General features: G+C 42.2%; 1 protein-coding gene and 1 long non-coding RNA gene across 10 annotated transcripts in view; both read right to left on the bottom strand.

Moving 5' to 3' along the window:
* Positions 1-15,233, bottom strand: part of si:dkey-191m6.4 (rho GTPase-activating protein 22) — a 40,726-nt gene extending 25,493 nt beyond the window's left edge. Inside the window, exons 1-4 of one of the 8 annotated variants that reach the window (XM_037082001.1) lie at positions 14,971-15,232; positions 14,646-14,766; positions 12,257-12,449; positions 2,917-3,116 (exon numbers count right to left, since the gene is read on the bottom strand). In XM_037082001.1, the coding sequence (XP_036937896.1) occupies positions 2,917-3,116; positions 12,257-12,449; positions 14,646-14,663 (411 nt within the window). In that variant the 5' untranslated portion in view covers positions 14,664-14,766; positions 14,971-15,232. Of the gene's footprint in view, positions 1-2,916; positions 3,117-12,256; positions 12,450-14,636; positions 14,767-14,970 lie in introns of all 8 variants that reach the window. The other 7 variants (XM_037082000.1, XM_037082003.1, XM_037082002.1 and 4 more) reach the window with 7 other exon arrangements.
* On the bottom strand, positions 7,273-10,119 carry LOC119010119. 2 transcript variants are annotated; one of them, XR_005071908.1, is made up of 3 exons: positions 8,753-10,119; positions 8,480-8,582; positions 7,273-7,493 (listed from the first exon to the last, which is right to left on the bottom strand). It is a non-coding gene; the product is annotated as an uncharacterized LOC119010119 (long non-coding RNA). The 2 variants fall into 2 exon arrangements; XR_005071909.1 differs by having other exon boundaries at positions 8,973-10,119.
* Positions 15,234-21,585: the final 6,352 nt, after the last annotated feature.

Here is a 21,585-nt window from a genome sequence, read left to right as displayed (position 1 = left end):
ACATGCTAACTTGGTTCCTGTGTGATGAATTGCAGCTGAAGACTCATTTTGTATTCTGTGCACTAATTATCCCTTCCTCCACCACCACCAGCACCACCCATGTGTTTGTCTTTTATCAACATAAATCTATTGTCCAATAACTGAAGTCTATTTGTTCTGAAGTGGATTTATTTATACCCACATGATGAAAGGGAAAAGCAAACCTGTATAGATCATGCCTCAGTATTGCCTTCCCGTCAACCAATTATCACATCTTTTCATCTTGGCCGGGTGGATGGGGGTCTTGTTCTGTAGCCCCTCCCTCCCCTCCTTAAAACCCCCACCACTCCCATCCTCGCATTTCCTATCGATTAGAAGATGAGAGGAAAAAAAGGCTAGAATGACACTTTCTCACACAGCCTGCTCTCTGAGGGGGAGGATGCGTGTGTATGCATAAATGTGCATTCCTCCGAGTGAGTGTGTGTGTGTGTGTGTGTGTGTGTGTGTGTGTGTGTGTGTGTGTGTGTGTGTGTTTGTGTGTGTCTGCTCATTCGTGTGTGTGAACTGAATCCATTGGGAGCTGCAAATCAATACAAGCTGGATGGGTATTGGCAAGCTCTGATTAAAGACAGTCTGTCAAAGCCTTCAGTCAGTTGTTCCCTGCAGAGCGGAGACTGCGCTGAGGAGATACGTCATTCTGTGTGTGTATGTGTATAGCGTGTGTGAATGAATGTGTGTGTGTGTGCTGACCCACTGAAAGACAGTAATGGCAGACGGCTGCTGCCTGCATTAAATGAATGGCAGTCACGCAGAGTGAAGAAGGAGTAAATCAATAAAAGTGTCGAGATTTCAGCCAGAAATGTAAAGAGATGATTATGATGCTCAAAAGGCCATGTTGGTGTGTGTGTGTGTGTGTGTGTCTGTTGGTGTGTATGTGTCACAGACCTGCCCCCACTGTCTTTTGTTGTTAGATTACATCATCGCCTCATGTTACGGTTTTGTAAGCCTGTCAGCTGTTGGCTGTCCATCCCAGCATTGTTTATATGACTGTGTGTGTGTGTTTGTGTGTGCGTGCGTGCGTGTGTGTGTGTGCATGCACAAGGTCAGTTCAGGCCAGCTACCGTACTGCTTCTGAACTCATAAATAGGAACCATAATAGGAAAATGTGAGTCAGCACCTGGCCACTAAAGACGTCTCTCATCACAGAAACAATGGGATCGATTATGGGTTTACTCTAAATATTTTTATAATGGAGCACTAATGGAGGAGGAAACCAGGCGTCACACACACTGTTGTGCTACTAATGCACTTAAACTGTACTGTGAATGTGGTGACTCACTGCAACCGATGTGCATTTCCATCTGCCGGCACAAATAAAGCACATACAGTAGTAATGTTGGGAGAGTTTACTTAAACAGTAACAGTGTTACTTGTAGCTGGTCTAGGTTACTTCAGCCTATTTTCATCACAGATAGTTTTGCAGTGCATGACGTGGCTATTTCAGATTTTCGGCATAGACCACTTTCTCTGATGTCACATTCGTGGTGGGGAGCTCAACTGGTGGCTGTTCATTTTTACTGAAATTGAAAAGATAATGGATAGTGAGGATCTGGAAGGAAACAGGCCACATTTTAAGGCACATTTTTGAAAACCTGTTAAGAATGTTAGCATACAACCACTTCCTGGCTAAGTGTATCCTTTGATTACATCCAGTGCGTTTCACTTCTAAGTTTAGGTAAATGTGTCTAAAATATGTATAATATCTTAAAATAAATGTACATCTTTTCTATCGTATTGTCTAATGATATAAACAGTAAGGTTAGCTTGGTAGTGGTTGAATGCTAAGGTTAGCTGCTGTCTAATGGAAGCAAAAGGATTATCAAATATGTAGATTTTCACTGTCCATTTTTGCTAGTCAATCAAGCAGTGAAATGATAACAATTTGTCAGATTTGCCTATGTTTATTGAACTTGCAACCATAATGGTTAAGATTGAATGAAGGCCCTGATGTTGACAGCTACTGTCCATGAAGATCTTGGGGCTCCACCACTGATTGACATGGAACTTTTCTAAACTCAACCATACAAATGTTTTCATTCTAATAATATTTGTAGGATGCCTGTCACTTTACCCGGCTTCATGGTTTGTTTTTTTTGTCCCATTGTGCTACTCTGGCAACTAGCTAGTTAGCTGTTCAGCCTTTTTAGCTCTTTTAATTGGCTGTTTTTGAATCGAACTTAAAACGTTAAGGGAGTCGTCATTGTAGGAAAACCACAGACCAAATTCTAAAGTCAACAATGTAGCTCCTTTACTGTCAGAGTCCTGTTTTTTTTCCGGAAATCTGTCTCTATTTCCCTGCTGAAAAAACCTACATACACCAGCGCCAAAACCAGCACCAAAGCACAACATATGCTGGTCTTGCTAATGAAAAGCCACTAGCAAGACCAGCATAGGTTATCTTTTGGTGCTGGTCTATGCTGTTTTTGTCAGCAGGGGTTTTTTGTAATCTTGCTGACAAACCAACCAAACAACAAACATGAGTAAAAACACAACCACCTTGGTGGAGGTAGTGCAACTCAACTGCTGGCGGGTCATTCTGGTGTGCTATGATACATGTAGCAACAGCTAATGTAGCCTCAAAAGCCTCAAGTAGAGATGAGGAGGGGGCTGCAGAGCTGTAGTAAGTGCCCTTATTTCTAAGTCCACAGCCCCAGTTTTTTTTATATGTGATTTAGTGCTATCTGGCTTGTTAGCCTGTAAAAATTCATCAGTGCTCCAGAGAGTGGGGAGCTGCATCACTGGGACCAAGATAAAACCCTTTGATTTAATTGTGTAAATGCATGTCCACAAGCCAAAGAGTCGTGAGCTATCTTGGTTTGATTTAACTGTCCTGTCAGTGTATTCCACATTACACAAATGTGGCTGAAGTAATATTACCTGTGGTTTGGTTTCCTCCTCGTCCTTGTAGAAGAAGAGCTGGTCCGAGCGCAGCACAAACCAGCGGAGTTGCCAGTTCTTCATGATGCTGCGCTGCTTCTTCAGCCAGCCAGCCTTCAGCGCCCCCTCCTGGAGGCTGGGGGAGGCCGGCCGGCATGGGCCTCGCGACACCTCACCCATCACCATGCTCTTGGACCTGGCTGCAAACACACATACGCACACACACACACACACACACATAAAGCAATTGTATACTGTGTTTACACAAGCAGGAAGAAAGTGAAGGGTCGGCTGGGTTAAAGGGGAATGAATTGGTGTTTCTGCTTGATTTACTACATTTCTCCAATTTTCTTTTCATTTTCTCCCTAATAGAAGCTTGTGTTATCCCTCATTCTGTATGCTGCATGCACACTCATGTCCTGCCAGGCTCTTCAGACGTGAACACACACAACCTTCTGCCCCGGGCCGCAACGCCGCCAGATGAAGGGGGAAAGGGACTGTAGAGAGGCAGCAGGCACAAATAGTGACAGAAAGGAGATAAAATAGAGACTGTGAAGGGAATACACACACACACACACACACACACACACACACACACACACACACACACACATAGCCTCAGGTGACAGGGATCCCCCCCCACCTCCTATTTCAGAGGTCCTTGGAGGAGACTTATTGTGTGTGGTGCAGCAACCCAATAGCAGAGCACAGACTTTTTCAGCTAAGATAATAGGACCACATGGGACTGGCTGGCTGGCTGGCTGGCTGACTGAATCATTTTCAGCAAACGTGCGTAACCTGAGCTCAGTCAAGGACAGGTTTAAAAGGGAGGGGATGGCAGCTTTATGGCTGTGTCTCAATGTGACATCAGGTCTGTCCTTGTATGACATCAGCCATGAAAGAAAACAGATTTAGGAGTGCGGCGTGGATCATTTTTGACATTATTATATCTCATCTGACACTGAAGCATGACAAGAGTAAAACACCATTGCCAAGTATACTGTCAGCCTTTTGGGTTGTTATCTTCTATTATAATCTGCGAGGCAAAATCTAAAAAAAGAGAGGGAATGTAGAGGAAACGTGATTCAAGGAGGAAGCAGGATGCAAGATTTCAAGGTTTTACATAGAGGGGAAATGCCACAGAGTGACAGAGCTGAGATGAGGGCTGGCAATGCTATTTGATGATCATGTATAATTTATAGGAATCAATTGTGCAGACATCCTCCCTGCTGGTGTGCACTTGTGCCGCCCCCCCCGCAGACACACACACACACACACACACAGAAATGATCAATGTTCAGATGGCAGGGAGGGCAGGAGGGGATGGATGAATGGGGAGGGTGAAGAAAATCAATGTGTTTTCTTTTTTATTGTCTCATCTCTCCTTGTCCAGAAAAAAACATATAGCATAAAGGACAGCACTCGTGTCATTTTTATTTCATGTCATGGTCTGTAAAGCCTGTTGATCCTCAGAGATGTGCTGGATGATGGATGGACTCATCATTTCTACAAGATTTTCAGTTTTTATTTTCACCACCTTCATGTTAAATCAAAGTATTTTTTGTGAAGAATTTACTATTTACACATATCTTCAAATAAATGGTTTTCCAACCAGTCAAAGCACTTTATAACACATTCACACATCCACTCATATACCGATGGCAGAGGTTACCATGCAGGGTGCCGGACTGCTCTTCACGATCAATACAGAGCTTTTCTATACGAGGTGCCTCACAATATTTCTATTTCTGACATGCAGTCAGAGCTGAACCAGTGACCCTCGATTAATGGACCTGCTGTACTTCTGAGGCGCAGCTGGAGAAAGAAACAGTCATCTGTTTTTTTCTTGAAATAAGTCACGCTAAGAAAAATAACAGTCTCCAAAACTGTATTCCTTGGTCCGTGTCTGACATTGAGCGTCTTCACCTTCCAGTGTTGATGTGAAGTATGTGAAATGCTCTTGTCAGATACCAAAGGTTATCAAACTAACCAACAATTAAATTGGCAGCTTCACTATCATAAGTATAAATCCTTGAGCCAGCATTAAATATTTCTGGGTCCATTATGTACTCCTATTTTAGCTATGTTTTGGTCTCCACCAACTCTTAAGGGAAATATCTCCCTCTTTAGCCGCTAAATGCTCCCCTATGTTCATCAGCTCGTTGCTAACTGTATCTGTCTGCTGTTTGGTGCATGGCAGGTAGTGTACAGTAGGTTTGTCAGAGCATTTTTTTCTGCCTGCTACAACTTGATGGAAGCTGTGAGACTGAACACAAACAGTGAAGTATAAAAGCAATACAATGGGCTTAAATATACTAAAAGGGAAACTATAAAGATGGGTGATCATTATTTGTCACAATTACAGTGTCACCAAACTTCCACAGGTCGAGTAGTCTCTTTCATGTTCAACTAAAAATCTTGTCTATTTTTTGTCTTTTTGTGTTAATGTGCAGTTCACTGTAGTAAATGGATCATTTAAGACCATGGTGAGAGTGTACAGACAGCCAAAAACCTTTGAGCATAGAGTCTATTGTGTCTTTTGTGGGGTTATAAAAGAACACAGATGTGTGATGGTTGGGCTTAGACTACCTCTCTGGGCAGCTTGTCATGTAAAATCTGAGCAATGTGGTGGAAATTGGGTTGCTGAGCAACCAAACATGGCAATATGTAATGCTTTATAAGATCAAAATATCCAATGGAACAATATCTTTTTTCTTGTCCATTCCTCCCTACCTGTATTCATAATGGATGTGTTTAATAGCCATCAACAGACACTCTTCTCCTGCTCGCTTTCTCTATTTAGCCAACCTCCTCTACCTCGACTATTCTCATTTATCCGTCTTGTGTTAATTCCACTCTCTCACCCCCCTGCCTCGTCTCCCTCCATTTCTCTTACTTTGACTCGCTCTAATTCGCCTCTCGCGCCTCACATTCAGCACTGCTGGGTCTGTTGAATCAAAGCTCTGTTATTAGTAAGAGCACACGTGCGCACACAAGAAGATCCCTGCTCTCGCCACTGGCACCTCATTTAAGCAGGTTTTGTCTGATAAATGAGTTCTTGGAGTTGAGGCACATTTTAATTAGCTATTCTTAAAATGTAATTATTTCCATTGTTTATGAGAGGAATGTTAATTCTTGAGCACTGTGCAGATTGGTTTTCGCAATTGGGTGATGTTTACAACACAGAGCTTTTTTACTGCTACTATCCAAAGATCCAACTGAAAAATTCCATAGGCTTTTTATTGAGGGAACCAGTAGAAAGCCTATTACAAAAATGTCATCCCTGGCACTCTCCATGAATTGTCAAGATACCACTCTTGGGTTTTCCAATGGCTTCCCAAGTCCTGAGCCTTTTTCTGTCCTCCCTCATACATTAAGACTTTGTTTAGAGATTGTACCTGTGTGATCCAGATGTCTGTCCCACTGCCACCCTTACTTGCTACTAATTATTTTGGTAGTAAACCAATTTTTTTGTCAGTAAAGTGCTTCACATGATCAACTGAAATCCTGACTAGGTGTCTCTGTCTTTCCACCTTATTACCTGCTAAAAATGCCACTCACCAGTCTACCTTCACCCCCGTTTTTCCTCACCACATCACATCCCTCTTTTCTTTCCATCCTTCCTTACCCTGCCAGTTTGAGCATAAAAGAGCACCACTGTTCAACACATCAGCTGTCTGGATCACGGACTGAGTGGAACTAAACTAGCCGATGAATCACGCCTGAGTCACAACAACTGATTTTTGAGAGTGTGTGTGTGTGTGTGTGTGTGTGTGTGTGTGCCAAGCACGACTACCCATTGCGCCAATTTGGACCTTCTGCTCGGAGTGATTCAGACCTTCCTTGGCTTGGGTGGAGCTGCTCTGTGGTCACTTCTACAACTATCAACTACAATGCTGAAAAGAGGCTGCTTGACTGTAATAGTGCGCTCTATGCATAATCGCAGCAATTCACCAAAACAGAGAGTGTAATTGTGGCTCATTCATTTACAGTAGATAGTAGTTAGGGAAGAACTGAGTCAAATAATAGGGGCTGAACATCATGCCTGACTCTGAGTGCAGATGTAGTCTGCCCACATTTGTTTATGGTGATATGCCCCAGTGATGATATATGTAAAGTAGTATGTGTCTCATGTAATTTCAGCATCATGGATGAATAATTCTGGGTATGGAGAAGAATATCCAGGAATAACAGATGGATTAGGGACTCACTCAGTCATGAGCTCATACATGATATCATTAATGTGGATGTGTGTTGGTACAGATGGGTTTGTAAAGCAGAATGGATACTGTCAACCATCTTATGATTGAAATTGAAAAAACAAGCTTATATTGAACTAAAAGAAATACACAATAATCATGACAAATTTAAAACATTTAATATGTCAAACGTGTTAATGGATCACAATCACTGGATTCCAGCTTCACTTATTTGTCACTTGTACAACAAAATGCAAGTCGGTAAAGATGAGGATGAGTCCGGGAATCTCACAGCCTGAAGAATGAAGTTGCTTGGTAGTCTGCTATGGCAGTGGATACTTCTGTATCTTTTGGCAGATGGATGTGTGTCTTTGCCTCCTTTGTTAAAAAAATCAACAATCAGGTCTTTGGATTTTTTTTCATGTCGAGCAGTAGATTGTTCTTTGTGAACCACTCAGCAAGAATGTTGATTTCCTCCGGTTAAAAACTCTCATCATTGTTTGTAATGTGGTGGATAATACTGGTGTCATTTGAGGATTTTACAATTGCTGCCGGGGTAACTCTCTGAATTGTTCCCATGGTTTTAGGACACACATAACACAGGAGTCGGTAGTACACATTTGTCTTTTGAATAAACTGAAAAAAATGTATCGTCCCATAACAGACATAAGTCAAGAACTGGCTAAAAGACAATTAAGCTAACAAGTTCAGAGAGCCTTTTTTGTACATTCTTATGAGCAACTTGCGGGGGGCAAAGTAAAAAGGATCAATAGCTATGTAAGGGATAATGTATGGACGAACTGGACCCCGATGTGCAGTGGAGGGGGTTGATACTTATTTTATATTTTACTTATTTTCCGAATAATGACTATGACTCTATACATTATGCCACTAATCACATGGCTACTTGCTGACACGAAAAATAACTTCACGCAGTGTTTCTTTTTACAATTTAGAAAAGATTCAAGAGCATGGAGTGCTACGAACTACGTGAACCAGAGGCAAAAAGGCCACTTTCCTTGACGAGAGTCAAATATGCTTAGCAGCAGTCAATTATACAAAAATAATTGACCGCCGAACGTTGGGAAGGCCCATTCAAGTGAATGGGTGCTTCTGCAGCATAAAGAAGAGCGGTGTAATAAACATATATAGGGACTAACTACTGGTGTTAGCATATTTTAGTGCTTAGCTTGCTTGTTAGCCTGTTCACCAACTAGCAATGCTGCAGTCATTATGTAAACAAGTCTCTAGAGCTAGCCATTACTCATGGTTGAATTTCAACTTTTACCACTTTCCATGAGACCATGAGTCTAACCAGTTGCAGCTTATGGTGCCAAGTCTCCCTCAAGTACAGGTTTACTCACTTAAACTGCTAAATTTGCTTGAAGTTCTCTTAATTCGGTTTTCCCCAAATTGAAACTTGGTCCTCCACCACCTTGACCTCTGCACTATTAGCCTTCTGTCCACCTTGATAAATAAAGAGCAGTCTTGCATTGGCACTGAATGTTGACCCTGGATATAAATAGTGATGTTTATGCAATTTGGTCAAAACTAAACCTTCAAAAAGGCTGCATTGAGCAAAGGTTCTACAGGTCTACATTGGCTCAGATGGAAAAGATTCAGTCAATTGGACTCACAAATGTCATGTCTTAAGTATGGAAGTAATGTTACAATGTGAACAAATGGTCGTCTGCAGACTTAAATCAAAACACAAGTGTTACAGTAGATCACATGAAGAGACACTTGATACTACATTCTCAGACACACACACACACACACACACATCGTATGCCTGATTGCGCACATACCCTAGGCCCCCATGATGTCACTTAATGTAGTTTGGAGTCATATATTTACCATCAGCAGGAAATGGATATACGGCTCTTTTGTACATCATAGAGGAGCCTATCCATTAGCATGGCAAGGCGGGTGCTCCACATTTAGCCAGACAATACTACACTGATGACTAAATCACATACACAGACACACACAGGTAGACTACACACAATCACACACGGGGACGCTGAAGGAATTCAATTTCATTAATCTGGTTGTTGTGAAGTGATTTATGGCTCTTGGAAAATGGCAGGGAGAGTTACAGGTGCATCAGGGCGTAACTTCCAGTTAGCCTATCACGTTGATTAATGTGTTAACCATTAGGTGTGTGTGTGTGTGTGTGTGTGTGTGTGTGTGTGTGTGTGTGTGTGTGTATATATGTGTATGTGTGAGTGTGGCAGCCTTCCTTGACATGTTCGGAGGTGTGGCCAATAATATACAGCCTGTATGTGAAAGCTGCAGTGGAGCAGAACTGATCTGCAGCAGCGGGTGTGTAGCGTAATCTCTGCATTTCTGTGCATCTTATCATCGCCACATGCTCATTTTCAGTGTGTGTCAGTGTGTGACTGTTTTATCTATGCAGTATACGCTTGCTCACAGTATCTAGTTGTGAGGGTGTTCATTCATGTGCCTCAGGAAGGCAGAATGTCAGGGTGCTGCTACATTTCAGGACTTTGATCATAAAACCATGGTAACGCACATCAGAAAGACACAGCAAGAGAATGAAGCAGCTGATATGTGGGCAATTAAAGCTGCTACTACAAATCTGGAGCCAGTTTTAGAAAAATGAACCCAATACACACCCATTACAGTTTTAATATGTTGTGAATTGTTATAGTTACTGAAGCACAGCAGCCTTATATGGAGCACGGCAAATTGTGTTTATACTTACACAAGCATTCCAATTAAGAGTTGCTCTAAAATGAAAGCATAATGGTGCAAATTTAATTACACCTCAGGGGCAAATCCAAATAATCAGTTGGGTAAATAATGTGAGCTTGACTTCTGGGAAATTATAATGCAATATCAGAAAACTGATACCAGTTTTGCGAGTGGATGGTAAACATAATGTTAAAGCCAGCAAAAGATTATCTTAGATTAGCACAAAAAAAGTGATCAAAGGGAAACAGCTAGCTAAACTCTGTCCAAAAGAATAAATAAATAAATAAATAAATAAATAAATAAATAAATAAATAAATTCCACCTAAAACTGCAACTTGTTTTTAGAATAATGTTAGTTCTACTTCTATGGAAAATGTTCATGTTTTCTGTCTGAGTAAAATTAGAAACACAAGTTTCTAATACCATACCAGTCGTATGTCTCTATGCTAAATACAAAGCTACAGTCCACAGATTAGCATTTCTACATAAGAACATTTAGTTACATGTTTCTACCAGATAAACAATTAAAAGACAATATGTTAATAAGGCTGCCCCTGTCTTTCAGTCTCTATGCTAAACTATGCTAAACTAAACTCAGCTAAAGTATATGTGACATGCTTAATTTTTCCAGCACTCTGGTTTCGAAAACCAAACTAGAATATAAAGTTTTTATGCTTCATTTACAGGAAAAAAAAAACAATTTAGCAAGCTAAGCTTACTATTTTCTGTCTTTACCTTCATTTCATATTTTAGTAGCTGGCCGGCTGACTGTGTGCACATTTTCATCGCACTCTCACAAAGAAAGCAAATAGGTGTTTTGTTTCCTAAACTGTCAAACTATTCTAAGTACCGTTAGCCTAGCTAAAGAGGCAAGAGAGGGGAGTGACGGCACCATGAAACCTACCTTTCTTAGTGGTATACTTGATGTAAAAACAATGGCATGCAGCCATTTTAGATCATCATCATCATCATCATCATATCTTTTATATCATATCTAAGCTAGCTAGCTCATCACTGACCTTCCAAAGTCAAATATGACAAGGCTTATCCACATGGACGCTAGTTAGTCAACTGACCTTCTAGCATCATGAATGTCGCAGACATGAATGATCAATAAAAAAAGTCGATGACATTTATTTTATTGATTCATAATTTCAGTGACTTCTTTGACATTCTAGTTCACCGGTCATAAACGTTTCAGCCATTGAAAATGTCATATGCTCACGGGTTAGTGCTGTGTCCTTTCTTGACCCGGTTTAACCTCAGCTCAGCCTGTACTACACGACCACATCTGTCACATACCCGTTTATTCATGGGCTTCACACAACAAATGTGATGCTGTCAGCAATGGAGCAACCATTTACACACGGCATGCAGAGAATGCTTCTCATGCAGGATCATAGAGTCGCTTTAATCTCTTAATTTTCACCATTTTAACAGAAATGATGCACACCTTAAATGTAGTGAGACATTTGTATTTTACCTTTTTAATCAATTTCTGTATATTTTGTCCTTCTGTAAATGCACATGAATCCGCCTTACTAAAAATCATATCTTGATACTGCTCACGCTAAACCATCATGCTCGTTAAAATTATTTGTCACAGCCTAAATGCAATGTAATCAATTAAGTGCTAATTTACAAAATGTACACAGTGAATCACACCCTGCTGTCTTAATTTATGCAAACACAGATTTAATCCACTTTACTGCCAATTTCATGGCGCTCCAGCCGAGGATTTACACATCACTCTACCATTCTTGGAAACTATTCATTTCATCTTAATCAGATCCAGCTGTATAATTGCAGTCACGGAGATTAGTGCCAAGGAAGGAAAGAAGGACACACACACACACACACACACACACACACACAACAGCATATTAATACAATCCATCCACCATACACACAAACATACTGTACATAAGCCAGTGTGAGCACACAGACACACACACTCACACACTCAGGCAGCAGCAGCTGACGGCAGCCTGATAGTGCTGAGCGCTGCAGTGATGAAACCAGAGATGCCGCTCACTCCTCTTAATAGAATTCACACTGGCAGCATCGGCCAGCTGTAGTAGAACGCTAATGTACGCGAGAGCTACCCTGCGTGGGATGACCTGCCGCTTCATTCAGAAATATAGTGACTGCAGTAGGAAAAAAGATGGAGTGGATCTTTTTTTTCCCCTGCAGATAAATTCTGGTGTAAAAGAGCAAAAAGCACTTTTTCTAAAATGAAATATATTTGTAAAAGTATAGATCAGAGTCCAGATAAAGCTTTAGCATCACATTTAACGTATCCTCTGATCTGTGAACTCCCATCATAGCCCCTGTCAGTACGACATGATGTGTCACTACCCAGTTACAGATGTATGAGCAGCTAACACAGCTGGCAGGCTGTGTAGATGTAAACCGTGTCCTACCTCTCCTGGTCTGTCTGATCTTTGGGCTCAGCATGGCTGTCATCGCTCGTCCACGCACTGTCCTCTCGGCATGTTCATGTACATCCACACACCCCACCCTCTGTCTCTCCCTCTGCCTCTCTGTGTCTTCGCCTCTCTCCTCTTCTTCTTCTTCTCTCCCTGACCTTCTGCAGTGCGGCCGGCTGCAAGGGGGTTGGGTGAAGAGGGGAGGGGAGGAGAATGAAGAGAGAGTGGGGTGGTGAAGGAGAGGGAGAGAGGGAGGGGGAGGAGGAACTACCCCTCTTTATTTTCCGTGCACACGCCCAGTGGCCTCCACTCCTCCCTGTTACATTATTCATAGCGGTACATCCGCCTGGGGTAGATGGAGGAGGAGATTTTTTTTGGGGTGGGTCTCGTACCGGCAGATCACGGAGCTGACCGGCAAACAGATGCTGGGTTTTAAGTGTTGTTATTTTCTGTAGTAAGTGCTTTCTATAGAAGAGTGAAAAGAGAAGGAGAGGGGGTGTTCATCTGGCAGGTGTCTCCTCCTCCTGCATCTAATTAAGCTGTAGAGGTCCTCAGCTTGTCTCCACCTCCTTCCCTTAATCACTCATTCCCCCCATCTTTCCTGTGCTTTCTTTCTGGCATTGTCGCCGTTTTATCTCCTTTTAAAATCTTTTCCTCACACCTCTCTCGCACCAATTCCCCTCTAATTCCACTGTAAATGCATCAGTCTCTATCTTTTCTTCCTCATTACCTTCCTTGACCATTTTTTGTCTTTGCCACTTCTGGCTGTCAAAGAACGATGCCTGCCCTCAGTTCAAAGTCAGACGTGGGAAATTCCCAGCTCATAGAGTAGGTCGTAATTACATCCTCCAGGCATTCCAGTGGCACAAGTCAGAAAAACCAGGGGAGAAAAAATACTGTTACCCTTTCTAACAGACATTGTCATGTCGCCTCAAGCTACAGGGGGCTGTAACTGACAGAACAAAGTGTGGAGGACTGTGGCACTGGCAGCAAGAGCAATTTGAAGCCTCGACGAATGTCACATGCGTTCAGTTTGGTAACTAGGTTTGATTTAGTAGCAGTTTCAAATATGTGTTTTAGTTGTGGTACAAATTATATTTCATTTTAATGTAGTCACATTTTTTTCCCTACATTTTGATATTTTGAGTATTTAAAGGCCACAGTAGTTGCCATGTTTGCTTTGTACTACAGAAAATGCTATATTTAAAAGCAGACTTTAAGAATGCAAACACAGTTTGTCATTCTCTGCAGTAACAGACACACTCTTCATAGTTAATCCAGTTGCCATTCACAAACTTTGGCTGTTTTAACAGGGCCACCCACTCACTATTGTTCTTACTCACCTGGCATTACTGCAGCCATGTGCTCTCCACTGCAGAGCAGCCTGATCATTCATCAACATACTGTTCACTGAACAAGCAGCTAAAACACCAGGAACATTATTGCAGTTAATATTTATTATTTTATTTTTGTGATACTTGGGAGATATTAAAACATTTACTTTAAGGGCAGACTTGACAGCATACATTAGACCACAAAATAGAAACATGGCTGATGGCCAAAATGACATCAGCACTTATGCTACTTCCACAGCCATTGTTAAATTAGCATTAGCATCTTGGATCTACTTAAATCTGGATACCACATTGGAAGCTTCTCAGTGAAGCATCAAGCCAAGAAAGTTCTATTCCGGGCTGTAAATTTTACTAGGCCTCCAAAGATCAGACCTGCTCAGCACGTCTTACAAATGCTCGATCGGATTGGGATCTGGGGAATTTGGAGGCACGGTTGACAACTTGGGCCCTTTATTGCGTTCATCAAGCTGTTCCTGAACAGTGTTTGTGGTGTGTCAGGGCACACTGTCCTGCTGGGGGGGGGGGGCACTGCCATCCGGCACTGTTGTTGTGATGAGGAATCGATATAAATAAGGCAATAGGTAAATCCAATGGTAGCACCTGTCCCACAATTATATATTGCTAACTAATTAGTTAAGGGGGGGTTGTAGTACTATGGCAGATCATGCTAACCTTGCTTTTTAAACCTTTTGAAACTTATATATTCATTTTGATTAAATAGCTCTGCCTCCTCTTCACAGGAAAAGTATGATTTTCTGGTTTTAAATCCCACAAGGATTATGTTATTTTGTTTAATAGTCCCCCTTTTTTTTTTTTTAACTCAAAACAAAACTTAATGAAATGTAAATACATTTAATGATATAAAGATTTTAAACACAAAACAAACTTAGTCCTTTAAACTCAAAATAAAATCCCACTGCAGGCCTGAGTGGTAGCTTGGGAGCAGTGTGACCAACAGCTAATGGCAATTTCACTTGCTACTGAAAGTGAATAAAATGCACTGGTTGAATTGTACTCACTAGTCCCTCAGCTCTTATCCGCAGCATGGGTGAAGGGTGAAGAGCAGGGCGACGGTTGTCAAGGCCAACGGTCAGTCAGTGAGGTCCAGACGAAGTGATATCTGAGGGTCCAGCAGTGTTTCCTGGTCCGCTGTGTGCATTAACAGTTCCCTTGTATTACTTCAATTTCTCTTTTACTTCTCATACCGAGTCTGTGACAATAAAACTAACTGCTAACATTAGCACACTACGTTACAATAAATGCTAATTCCGCTAGCATGAGCTCACTTAGCGTCGCCATTTTATCACACTGTAATTTGCCGAAGCAGTACAAAACATACATAGAACTTTTTACCTCATACATGCTTCTTAATGTCCGTTTCTCGTCGGTGAACTCTGCACTCACCAAAGTACTGGACTTAATTACTCGTCGCACCTGTGGCTCTTCTGTGAATTTTTATGCCTCATTAGCAATCTACTGTGTCACCATTTGATCCCGCCCCTCTACCTTTCCAATAGGGCTGAAAAGATCACATCAACCAATGCGATAAATCAAAACTTCAGCTGGCCCTGAGTTCGGTTGTGATCCGAGCTGAGCAGGCTTCTGTGCACTGTAAACAACCCTGTTTGAATTTCAGTTAACTTTATTAACAACAACAAGGCCTAAGACTTATTAACCTGCCACAGTTTGGGGCAAGTTACTTTCAAAATGCAACATATATTACTTGTTACCTTCATTTTAAAGTAATGTATTTTTTTTTTACACAATTACTGTGTGAGTAGAATAATAAATAACTTATTACACTACTTTTTAGTTACTTTTGCCCAAATAAAAGATGTAGAACAATGAAACAGCCAATATCTTTATCAAATAAACAAATGGCCAAAGACACAGTGATGAGCACATAGACAGAGAAAGAAACCTGATATATTATGAGATAGAAATAAATATTTAGAATTGTAGGCTTAGTCATATGAAACACAGAAGACCTGCACCCTCTATAATGTAACTTAAAATGGCATGATGACACCACAATCTCGGTCATGTGCTTTTTTTATTTTAGTTCAGTTTCATAGTCTGACAATGACTTTTTCTTTTTAAAGGAATAATCAGTCAATCACAGTGCCACTTTAATTTGTCTCTCTTTTACGTTTTCATTTTGTAACAGTTGTCAAAAAATAGAATACATATTTTCATAGTTATTTTGTGCAATTGTCTGACTTATCTTATAAAAACATCATCATTGATGATGTCATCTACAATCAACTTGTAGCCGCTTTTATTCAGTGGAACCAGAAAGTGTCCTTTTTTTAAAGTCAGGAATTTGAACAACCCATTAAATGATGTTATACTTTATTACACCTCTACTTAAGTGAAGACAAAATGAGATTATTTCCAGAGGGAGAAAATTACACAAGAAGAAGATTATTTTCAGTTTTTTGATCAGGCTTGAGGTTCGTGAGGAGCTTGGGAAATTTCCAGCTGTAGGTCTTCCCTGGTACGAAGCATCAGACCTGTCACTGCTGTTAGCAGCTGTGCTGCAGCAGCCGGGCTTCCCTCCTCCTCCAGTGTACAGAGGATAATAGCCTAGAGTCCTGCACTGCAATTGAATCAGAGCCGGCCTCACGTCAACCACAGCTGCTCTTATTACAGAGCAAAGAGGGAGAGAGAGACGCAGAGGGGGTGGAGGAGTGTGTGTGTGTGTGTGTGTGTGTGTGTGTGTGTGTGTGCATGTGCGTGTGTGCCCTCACGTATCATACATGCACATTAACACACAAGCCAACAAGCAGTTGAATTAAAGCGGCAACTGCAAAGATAGATCTGCGCACACACACATGAAGCCAAAATGGATCCAAAATGAGGCCGGCAGACACAGAGATAGGGGTCACACAAGCCGAGATGAAATGGAGGAAAAAGACACACACGCAAAAAGAAATTAAACCAAGATGAAGGATAGTGAGGGAGTGACACACACACACATGCACACACACACGCACACACACACACCAAGAAACCAAAATGAGACAGCAATAAAAAGCCTTCAGTGCCAGTGTTTGGTTTGAGACAGAGGCTGGGTGAAAGCGATGCGGTCGCACTATGCTGGGTGTGGCTCTGGGTGTCGTTTCCCTCTGAATTTATCACCAAAATAATCTCCCTTTTGTTCCGTTATCACAGTGTGGGATGGTGGAGCAAAGAGGTGGAGACAGAGAGGTGAGAAGAGGAGGGCAACATGGACTCACAAGGCTGGATGTTTTGTGCCACAAACCACCAGAGCAGAACTTAACCATAGCCTTCCCTGTTTTTTGTTTAGCCATAACCACCGGGCTGCTCTCTGTGTACACTTCACCGGCACCATAACTTTGGTATACAGGCTTCCATGCCAATTTCAGAGCAGACTTCAAGTGTCCCCTTGCCCCCTTAGAACAGAGTTACGAGGTGTAGTGGTTGGAATCTGCCCCTATGAAATGGGACAACCCTTCAGGACTCTCACACCTCGTGGCGCCAATGTAAAGTGACGTGACTAGACATTTCCAATATGCGGTCGTCAGCTACGGTGATTTCTCGCATGTTACTTTAGCGATCTTATCACTCATCTGATGGAGATAAAAGAGCATGGACAATTCATTCACAATGTCATGATAGCAGTGAAGTGTGTTGTTCTGATGTCAGGTTGAGGATATCCCCCTTTGGTTAGTCCATGTCCTAGTATACCACCACAGTACTCCTCTAACAATCAAATAAATGGTCTCATTGTGCTTTGTGCTGTTGCTTTAGCAAAGTATCTTTCACTCCCGGCCATTTGCAGACACAACTTTTGAGAGTAGGTTTACCGAATGTTAACTTAAAAGTGTCCACTGTATTCATCCAACTGTCCAAACACAGTTTTGTCCTTTCAAGCATTCTAATAGCATTTGTGACTGCAGAAGTTAGTGTTGGTAACTAATGCTAATAAAATGGTCAATACTGTCAATCTCTTCACCTTCGTCAATTGAATGATCCAACTGCCTGTCCTGTAAAACAATGTATAACATATCCAACTAACAAGCTTTGGCTAATTATCAAACGTTATCGTTATTTCCAGCGGCTCTGCTTGCCCAGCTCGATCGGCACATCAGGTATGACCCACATATTCACAGTACGGTCCGTGCTCTACTGGGTTTTTGGTGTTTTGTATCGACTTTCTGCTTGAATGATTCATAGCCTGTTCAAAAGACTGGACTTTTATAATAGAATCGGGAAAAAACGCATGATCAGTGTCATGACATGTGCTGCCTACTGCCTCTGCTCTGGCCTCTGAACTTCCATCACAGTGCAAACCGGAATGCAGTGCAAGCAAATATTTATTCACTTTAAGATTAGGAAGATGAAATGTGAGGACAAGGTATCAAATAAATAGATCATCCTGACAAACCTGACAGACTGAAAGACACTGGAGGAGATAAACTTCTTCATACAGTATAATATAATGCTATCAATGCAGATTAGTTTCCAGCATTTCCATCGATGCTGACCATCAGGCTTTTTAACGTCAACAGCCAGCGAGGCAGTTTAGTGTCCAAAGCAAAAATTCCCACCGGCATTTCTTCAGAAATTGCATTCTGTAGTTATGCAATCACTCACAGCTGGTATTTCCCATCAACTCAGTACTACCCAGCACTGCAAGTTTATACTAACAAAACACTGATTTATTATTTCCAGGAAGTAAAAAACACACGGTGGCTGTCTCAGCACCTGGCCGATGAGATCCTCCAGAGAAATCTCACAACTGCACTTCCCACGCTGGCAAAGGAGCCAGAGCAAAAAATGTTGCCGGGCTGCCGAAGGCCTGTACACCTTCTGTACAGCCTACAGGTTTGTGGCATTGGTGTACCTCCAGGCTCGATGGCTGTGTTAAACGTCTTTCAACCTGCAGATACACCATCCATCCATCCATCCGTCCATTGTCTGTAACCGCGTATGCTTTTCGGGGGGTTGGGGGTCCATCACAATTCAAATAATGTAAATCAACATCTCTGTAAATCATATACCCGAGGTAATAGCTGAGCTGAAATAATGACCCTGCTGGCCAGTGAAAGTGATGAACGGGGACAGATCTACCCATTACTTAGCTGTTTGGCAGCAGTGCGGTGTCATTCAGCACCAAGAGTCAACCGTGAGAGAGACTTCTCAGCAATGAACAGGGTGAAAGACGGAAGGGCATGTAGTAGCTGCCGAAGTGTGTGCCAAACACTTCACCCGTTGCATTTTTATTTTCAGGACTACTCCGGCTTTCGTGACAGGCTGCAAGGAGAGCATCTGACTGCTTGCCAGAGGATCTCCATCAGTAGACCAAAGCAATTCAGGGTGCAATTGGGATGTAGGAAAAGTTGATCAATACTATGTCCTCTACCTATAATAGATAACAAATCTGTATGAAAGGCCAACGTGCATGAAACATGGACATTTCAAGCTGAGAAGCAGATTAATGAGAACCAGTCGAATTCCACGGTTTGGTTTGTCCCTTAAAAGTGTTTTGTTAATGCAGCCTCTTGATTTTGAAATGTAAAAATTGTCTGTGTGAAGCTATGTCACAGCGGTATAGAGCCCGCCATCTGGTGTTCGTGCCCTTGTCCACTTTTTCCTTTTACTCCTACCTGTCTGTGAGTGTGTGTGAATGAGTTGATTTGTCCTCCCATTTCTGCACGTTTTAGTACGTATAACTGTGAAGCCATACTTGTGTAATGCTCTCATCCTTACGACGCCCCAGAGCCCCTTTAATATTGTCGGAACACTTTCTGCTGACAGACTACCTCGACATGCCATTATGGAGTTGCTGTTTCGCCCCAACTGCAGGTCAACAAAAGGCTTTATGTAAAACAGGAAAGTTGTATGCAAAGACGATGCGACCATTGATTTCTCTCTTGTTAATAACTGTGTTTACCCTTCCCCCCGCCACCGCCGCCGAGGTCAAATAATGTCACCGAGGATGGACCGTGTTGGGAATGCTAAGTCCTCCGGATCCACGGTGTTTAGGAAAACCCTGTTAAATATTGATACAGAGGGTGATTAAAATTTCATACTGCCGGGGATGGGCTGTGCTAAAACAGACCCGTGGGTGGCTGGCGAAGGTGTGACTGTTGACTTAGCATTACTTATTGATCGCTGCCGGCCGACTGCGATGGGCCCCAGCAGCAAGCCACCAATGAGAGGGGCTCTACCTGCGCGTCTCATGATTTCATTAACCTTAAACTGCTTAACGAAAGTGTCTTCAGTGTCTCGAATCTCAGCCCGCCCCCATGCGCAAGTCATTAAAACCTGCTCTCCATATATTGTGTTAAATAAGAACACTGTTGAAAGAGGCTCACAATTTTCTTGCTCATTAAACCTTTGGCCCTAACGAGTCACGGTAACCGAAGCTCTCACCTCACATCCGCTAATTACAGGCTCACTAAGAGAATAGTGTGACCAACCGAGGAGACACGCAGCAGTCAGGTGTTCTCCCCTGAGGTCTGTCTGTCTTTATGTCTGTCTGTCTGCCCTCATCCAACCCCCCCCTTCCCTCCCTCGCTGCACTGTCACCGACAATTAGCACAGGGCTGTGACTTCACCCGCTAATGGTTATGAGGGGAGCTGACAGGACAGCAGACTGTGGCGTATGCAATATGGATGGAAGCCTTCTGCCTGTCTGGCGGTGTGTCCGTCTCTTTGTCTGAATTTTTGAACTCAGTCCTTTTGACGAGTTGCATTTGTTGTGCATAAGCATTTTGAAATTAGCTGACGGAAGCTTGTACCGCGGGAGGGAAAGTCATGATGTCTTAATCCAGCTAGCTCATTTTTCCATTACCGAGTAATTTAATAAAACCTGTCATTGTTTTTTTTTTTTGTTTTTTTTTTGTTTTTTTTTAAATACGTTCAGCCTTTCTGAGAAACTGAAGTGTGTTCTTACAAAACGTGATCACTACCACATTGATTGCTTTTACTAATCGCATTTTGTTTTTCACTTTTTAGTAATGGAAGTGCTAAAGAATGTCAGAATCTCCACTCATGGCTTGACACCACATGAGGGGGGCATCCATTAACACATCCTCACACCCAAATGACTCAATAGGTATGTTGCCACCGACTCCCATGCCCCGTTCCCAAAACATTGGTTTACCCACTAGTGCAATGCAAAAAATGTGACGCAGCAAGTAACTGAAGCTCATCATTTTAACTCCCTAATACCTCATCTCGTTCGTGCCCTGTTCTTCTCCAGTGGATTAACAACACTCGACTGGGAAATAACTGCCACGCGCTATTTATCTCAACACAACAGATAAAAAAAATTGCATATCTGTTCTTGATGGAAACACATATTACTACATTTCTTTTGACCGTTTCTTTGAAATTCTCTTTAAATTTGCACAACAGTGGAATGGAAAACATCTTGAGTCCATCAAACTGGTGATGCTTTCACCTGCGACAATGGTGGAATTGTCGGAACAGATTCGTGTTTTGTGACACGTGACACGTTTGTGATCTCTGCTGACTGCATGCCATGCTGTTAAGCGAGGGGAGAGGTGTCTGCTGTAGTGCAAAAGCAGCAGACCCACGGAGAGCTCTCACCGATGTCTACAGTCCACGTGAGCTCTCTCAGAGGATTTAGCACTTTTAAGCTCATTGTTTTGGTTTTACGGCTCGCGGCTTTACTGTTATAGTCCCACTGCTCTCATCAACTTTGCTTTCAGATGCAGGAGGGAGCAGTTTTGAACAAAGAAGCTCTTAAACAAACTCACTGCACACAATCAGCCCAGCACCAAGTGGGTCGGAGACCAAATTTGACTCACCAGATGTATACTGTTGGTATAAGCCTGCAAAGACAGCAGACGCGTTGACATATCAAAGCAGAGAAAGCACAGGTGTGACCAATAACGTTAATGGCGGCTCCATTCTATTAACAGTCCCAGTGAGTGAACGTGCACAACACCAGAGCACTGGAATTATCTCACC

Source organism: Acanthopagrus latus, chromosome 20 (genome assembly GCF_904848185.1).
Source record: "Acanthopagrus latus isolate v.2019 chromosome 20, fAcaLat1.1, whole genome shotgun sequence".
Lineage (NCBI taxonomy): Eukaryota > Metazoa > Chordata > Actinopteri > Spariformes > Sparidae > Acanthopagrus > Acanthopagrus latus.
Note: the sequence above shows the minus strand (reverse complement) of the source record. Positions and strands in the feature narration are given on the sequence as shown.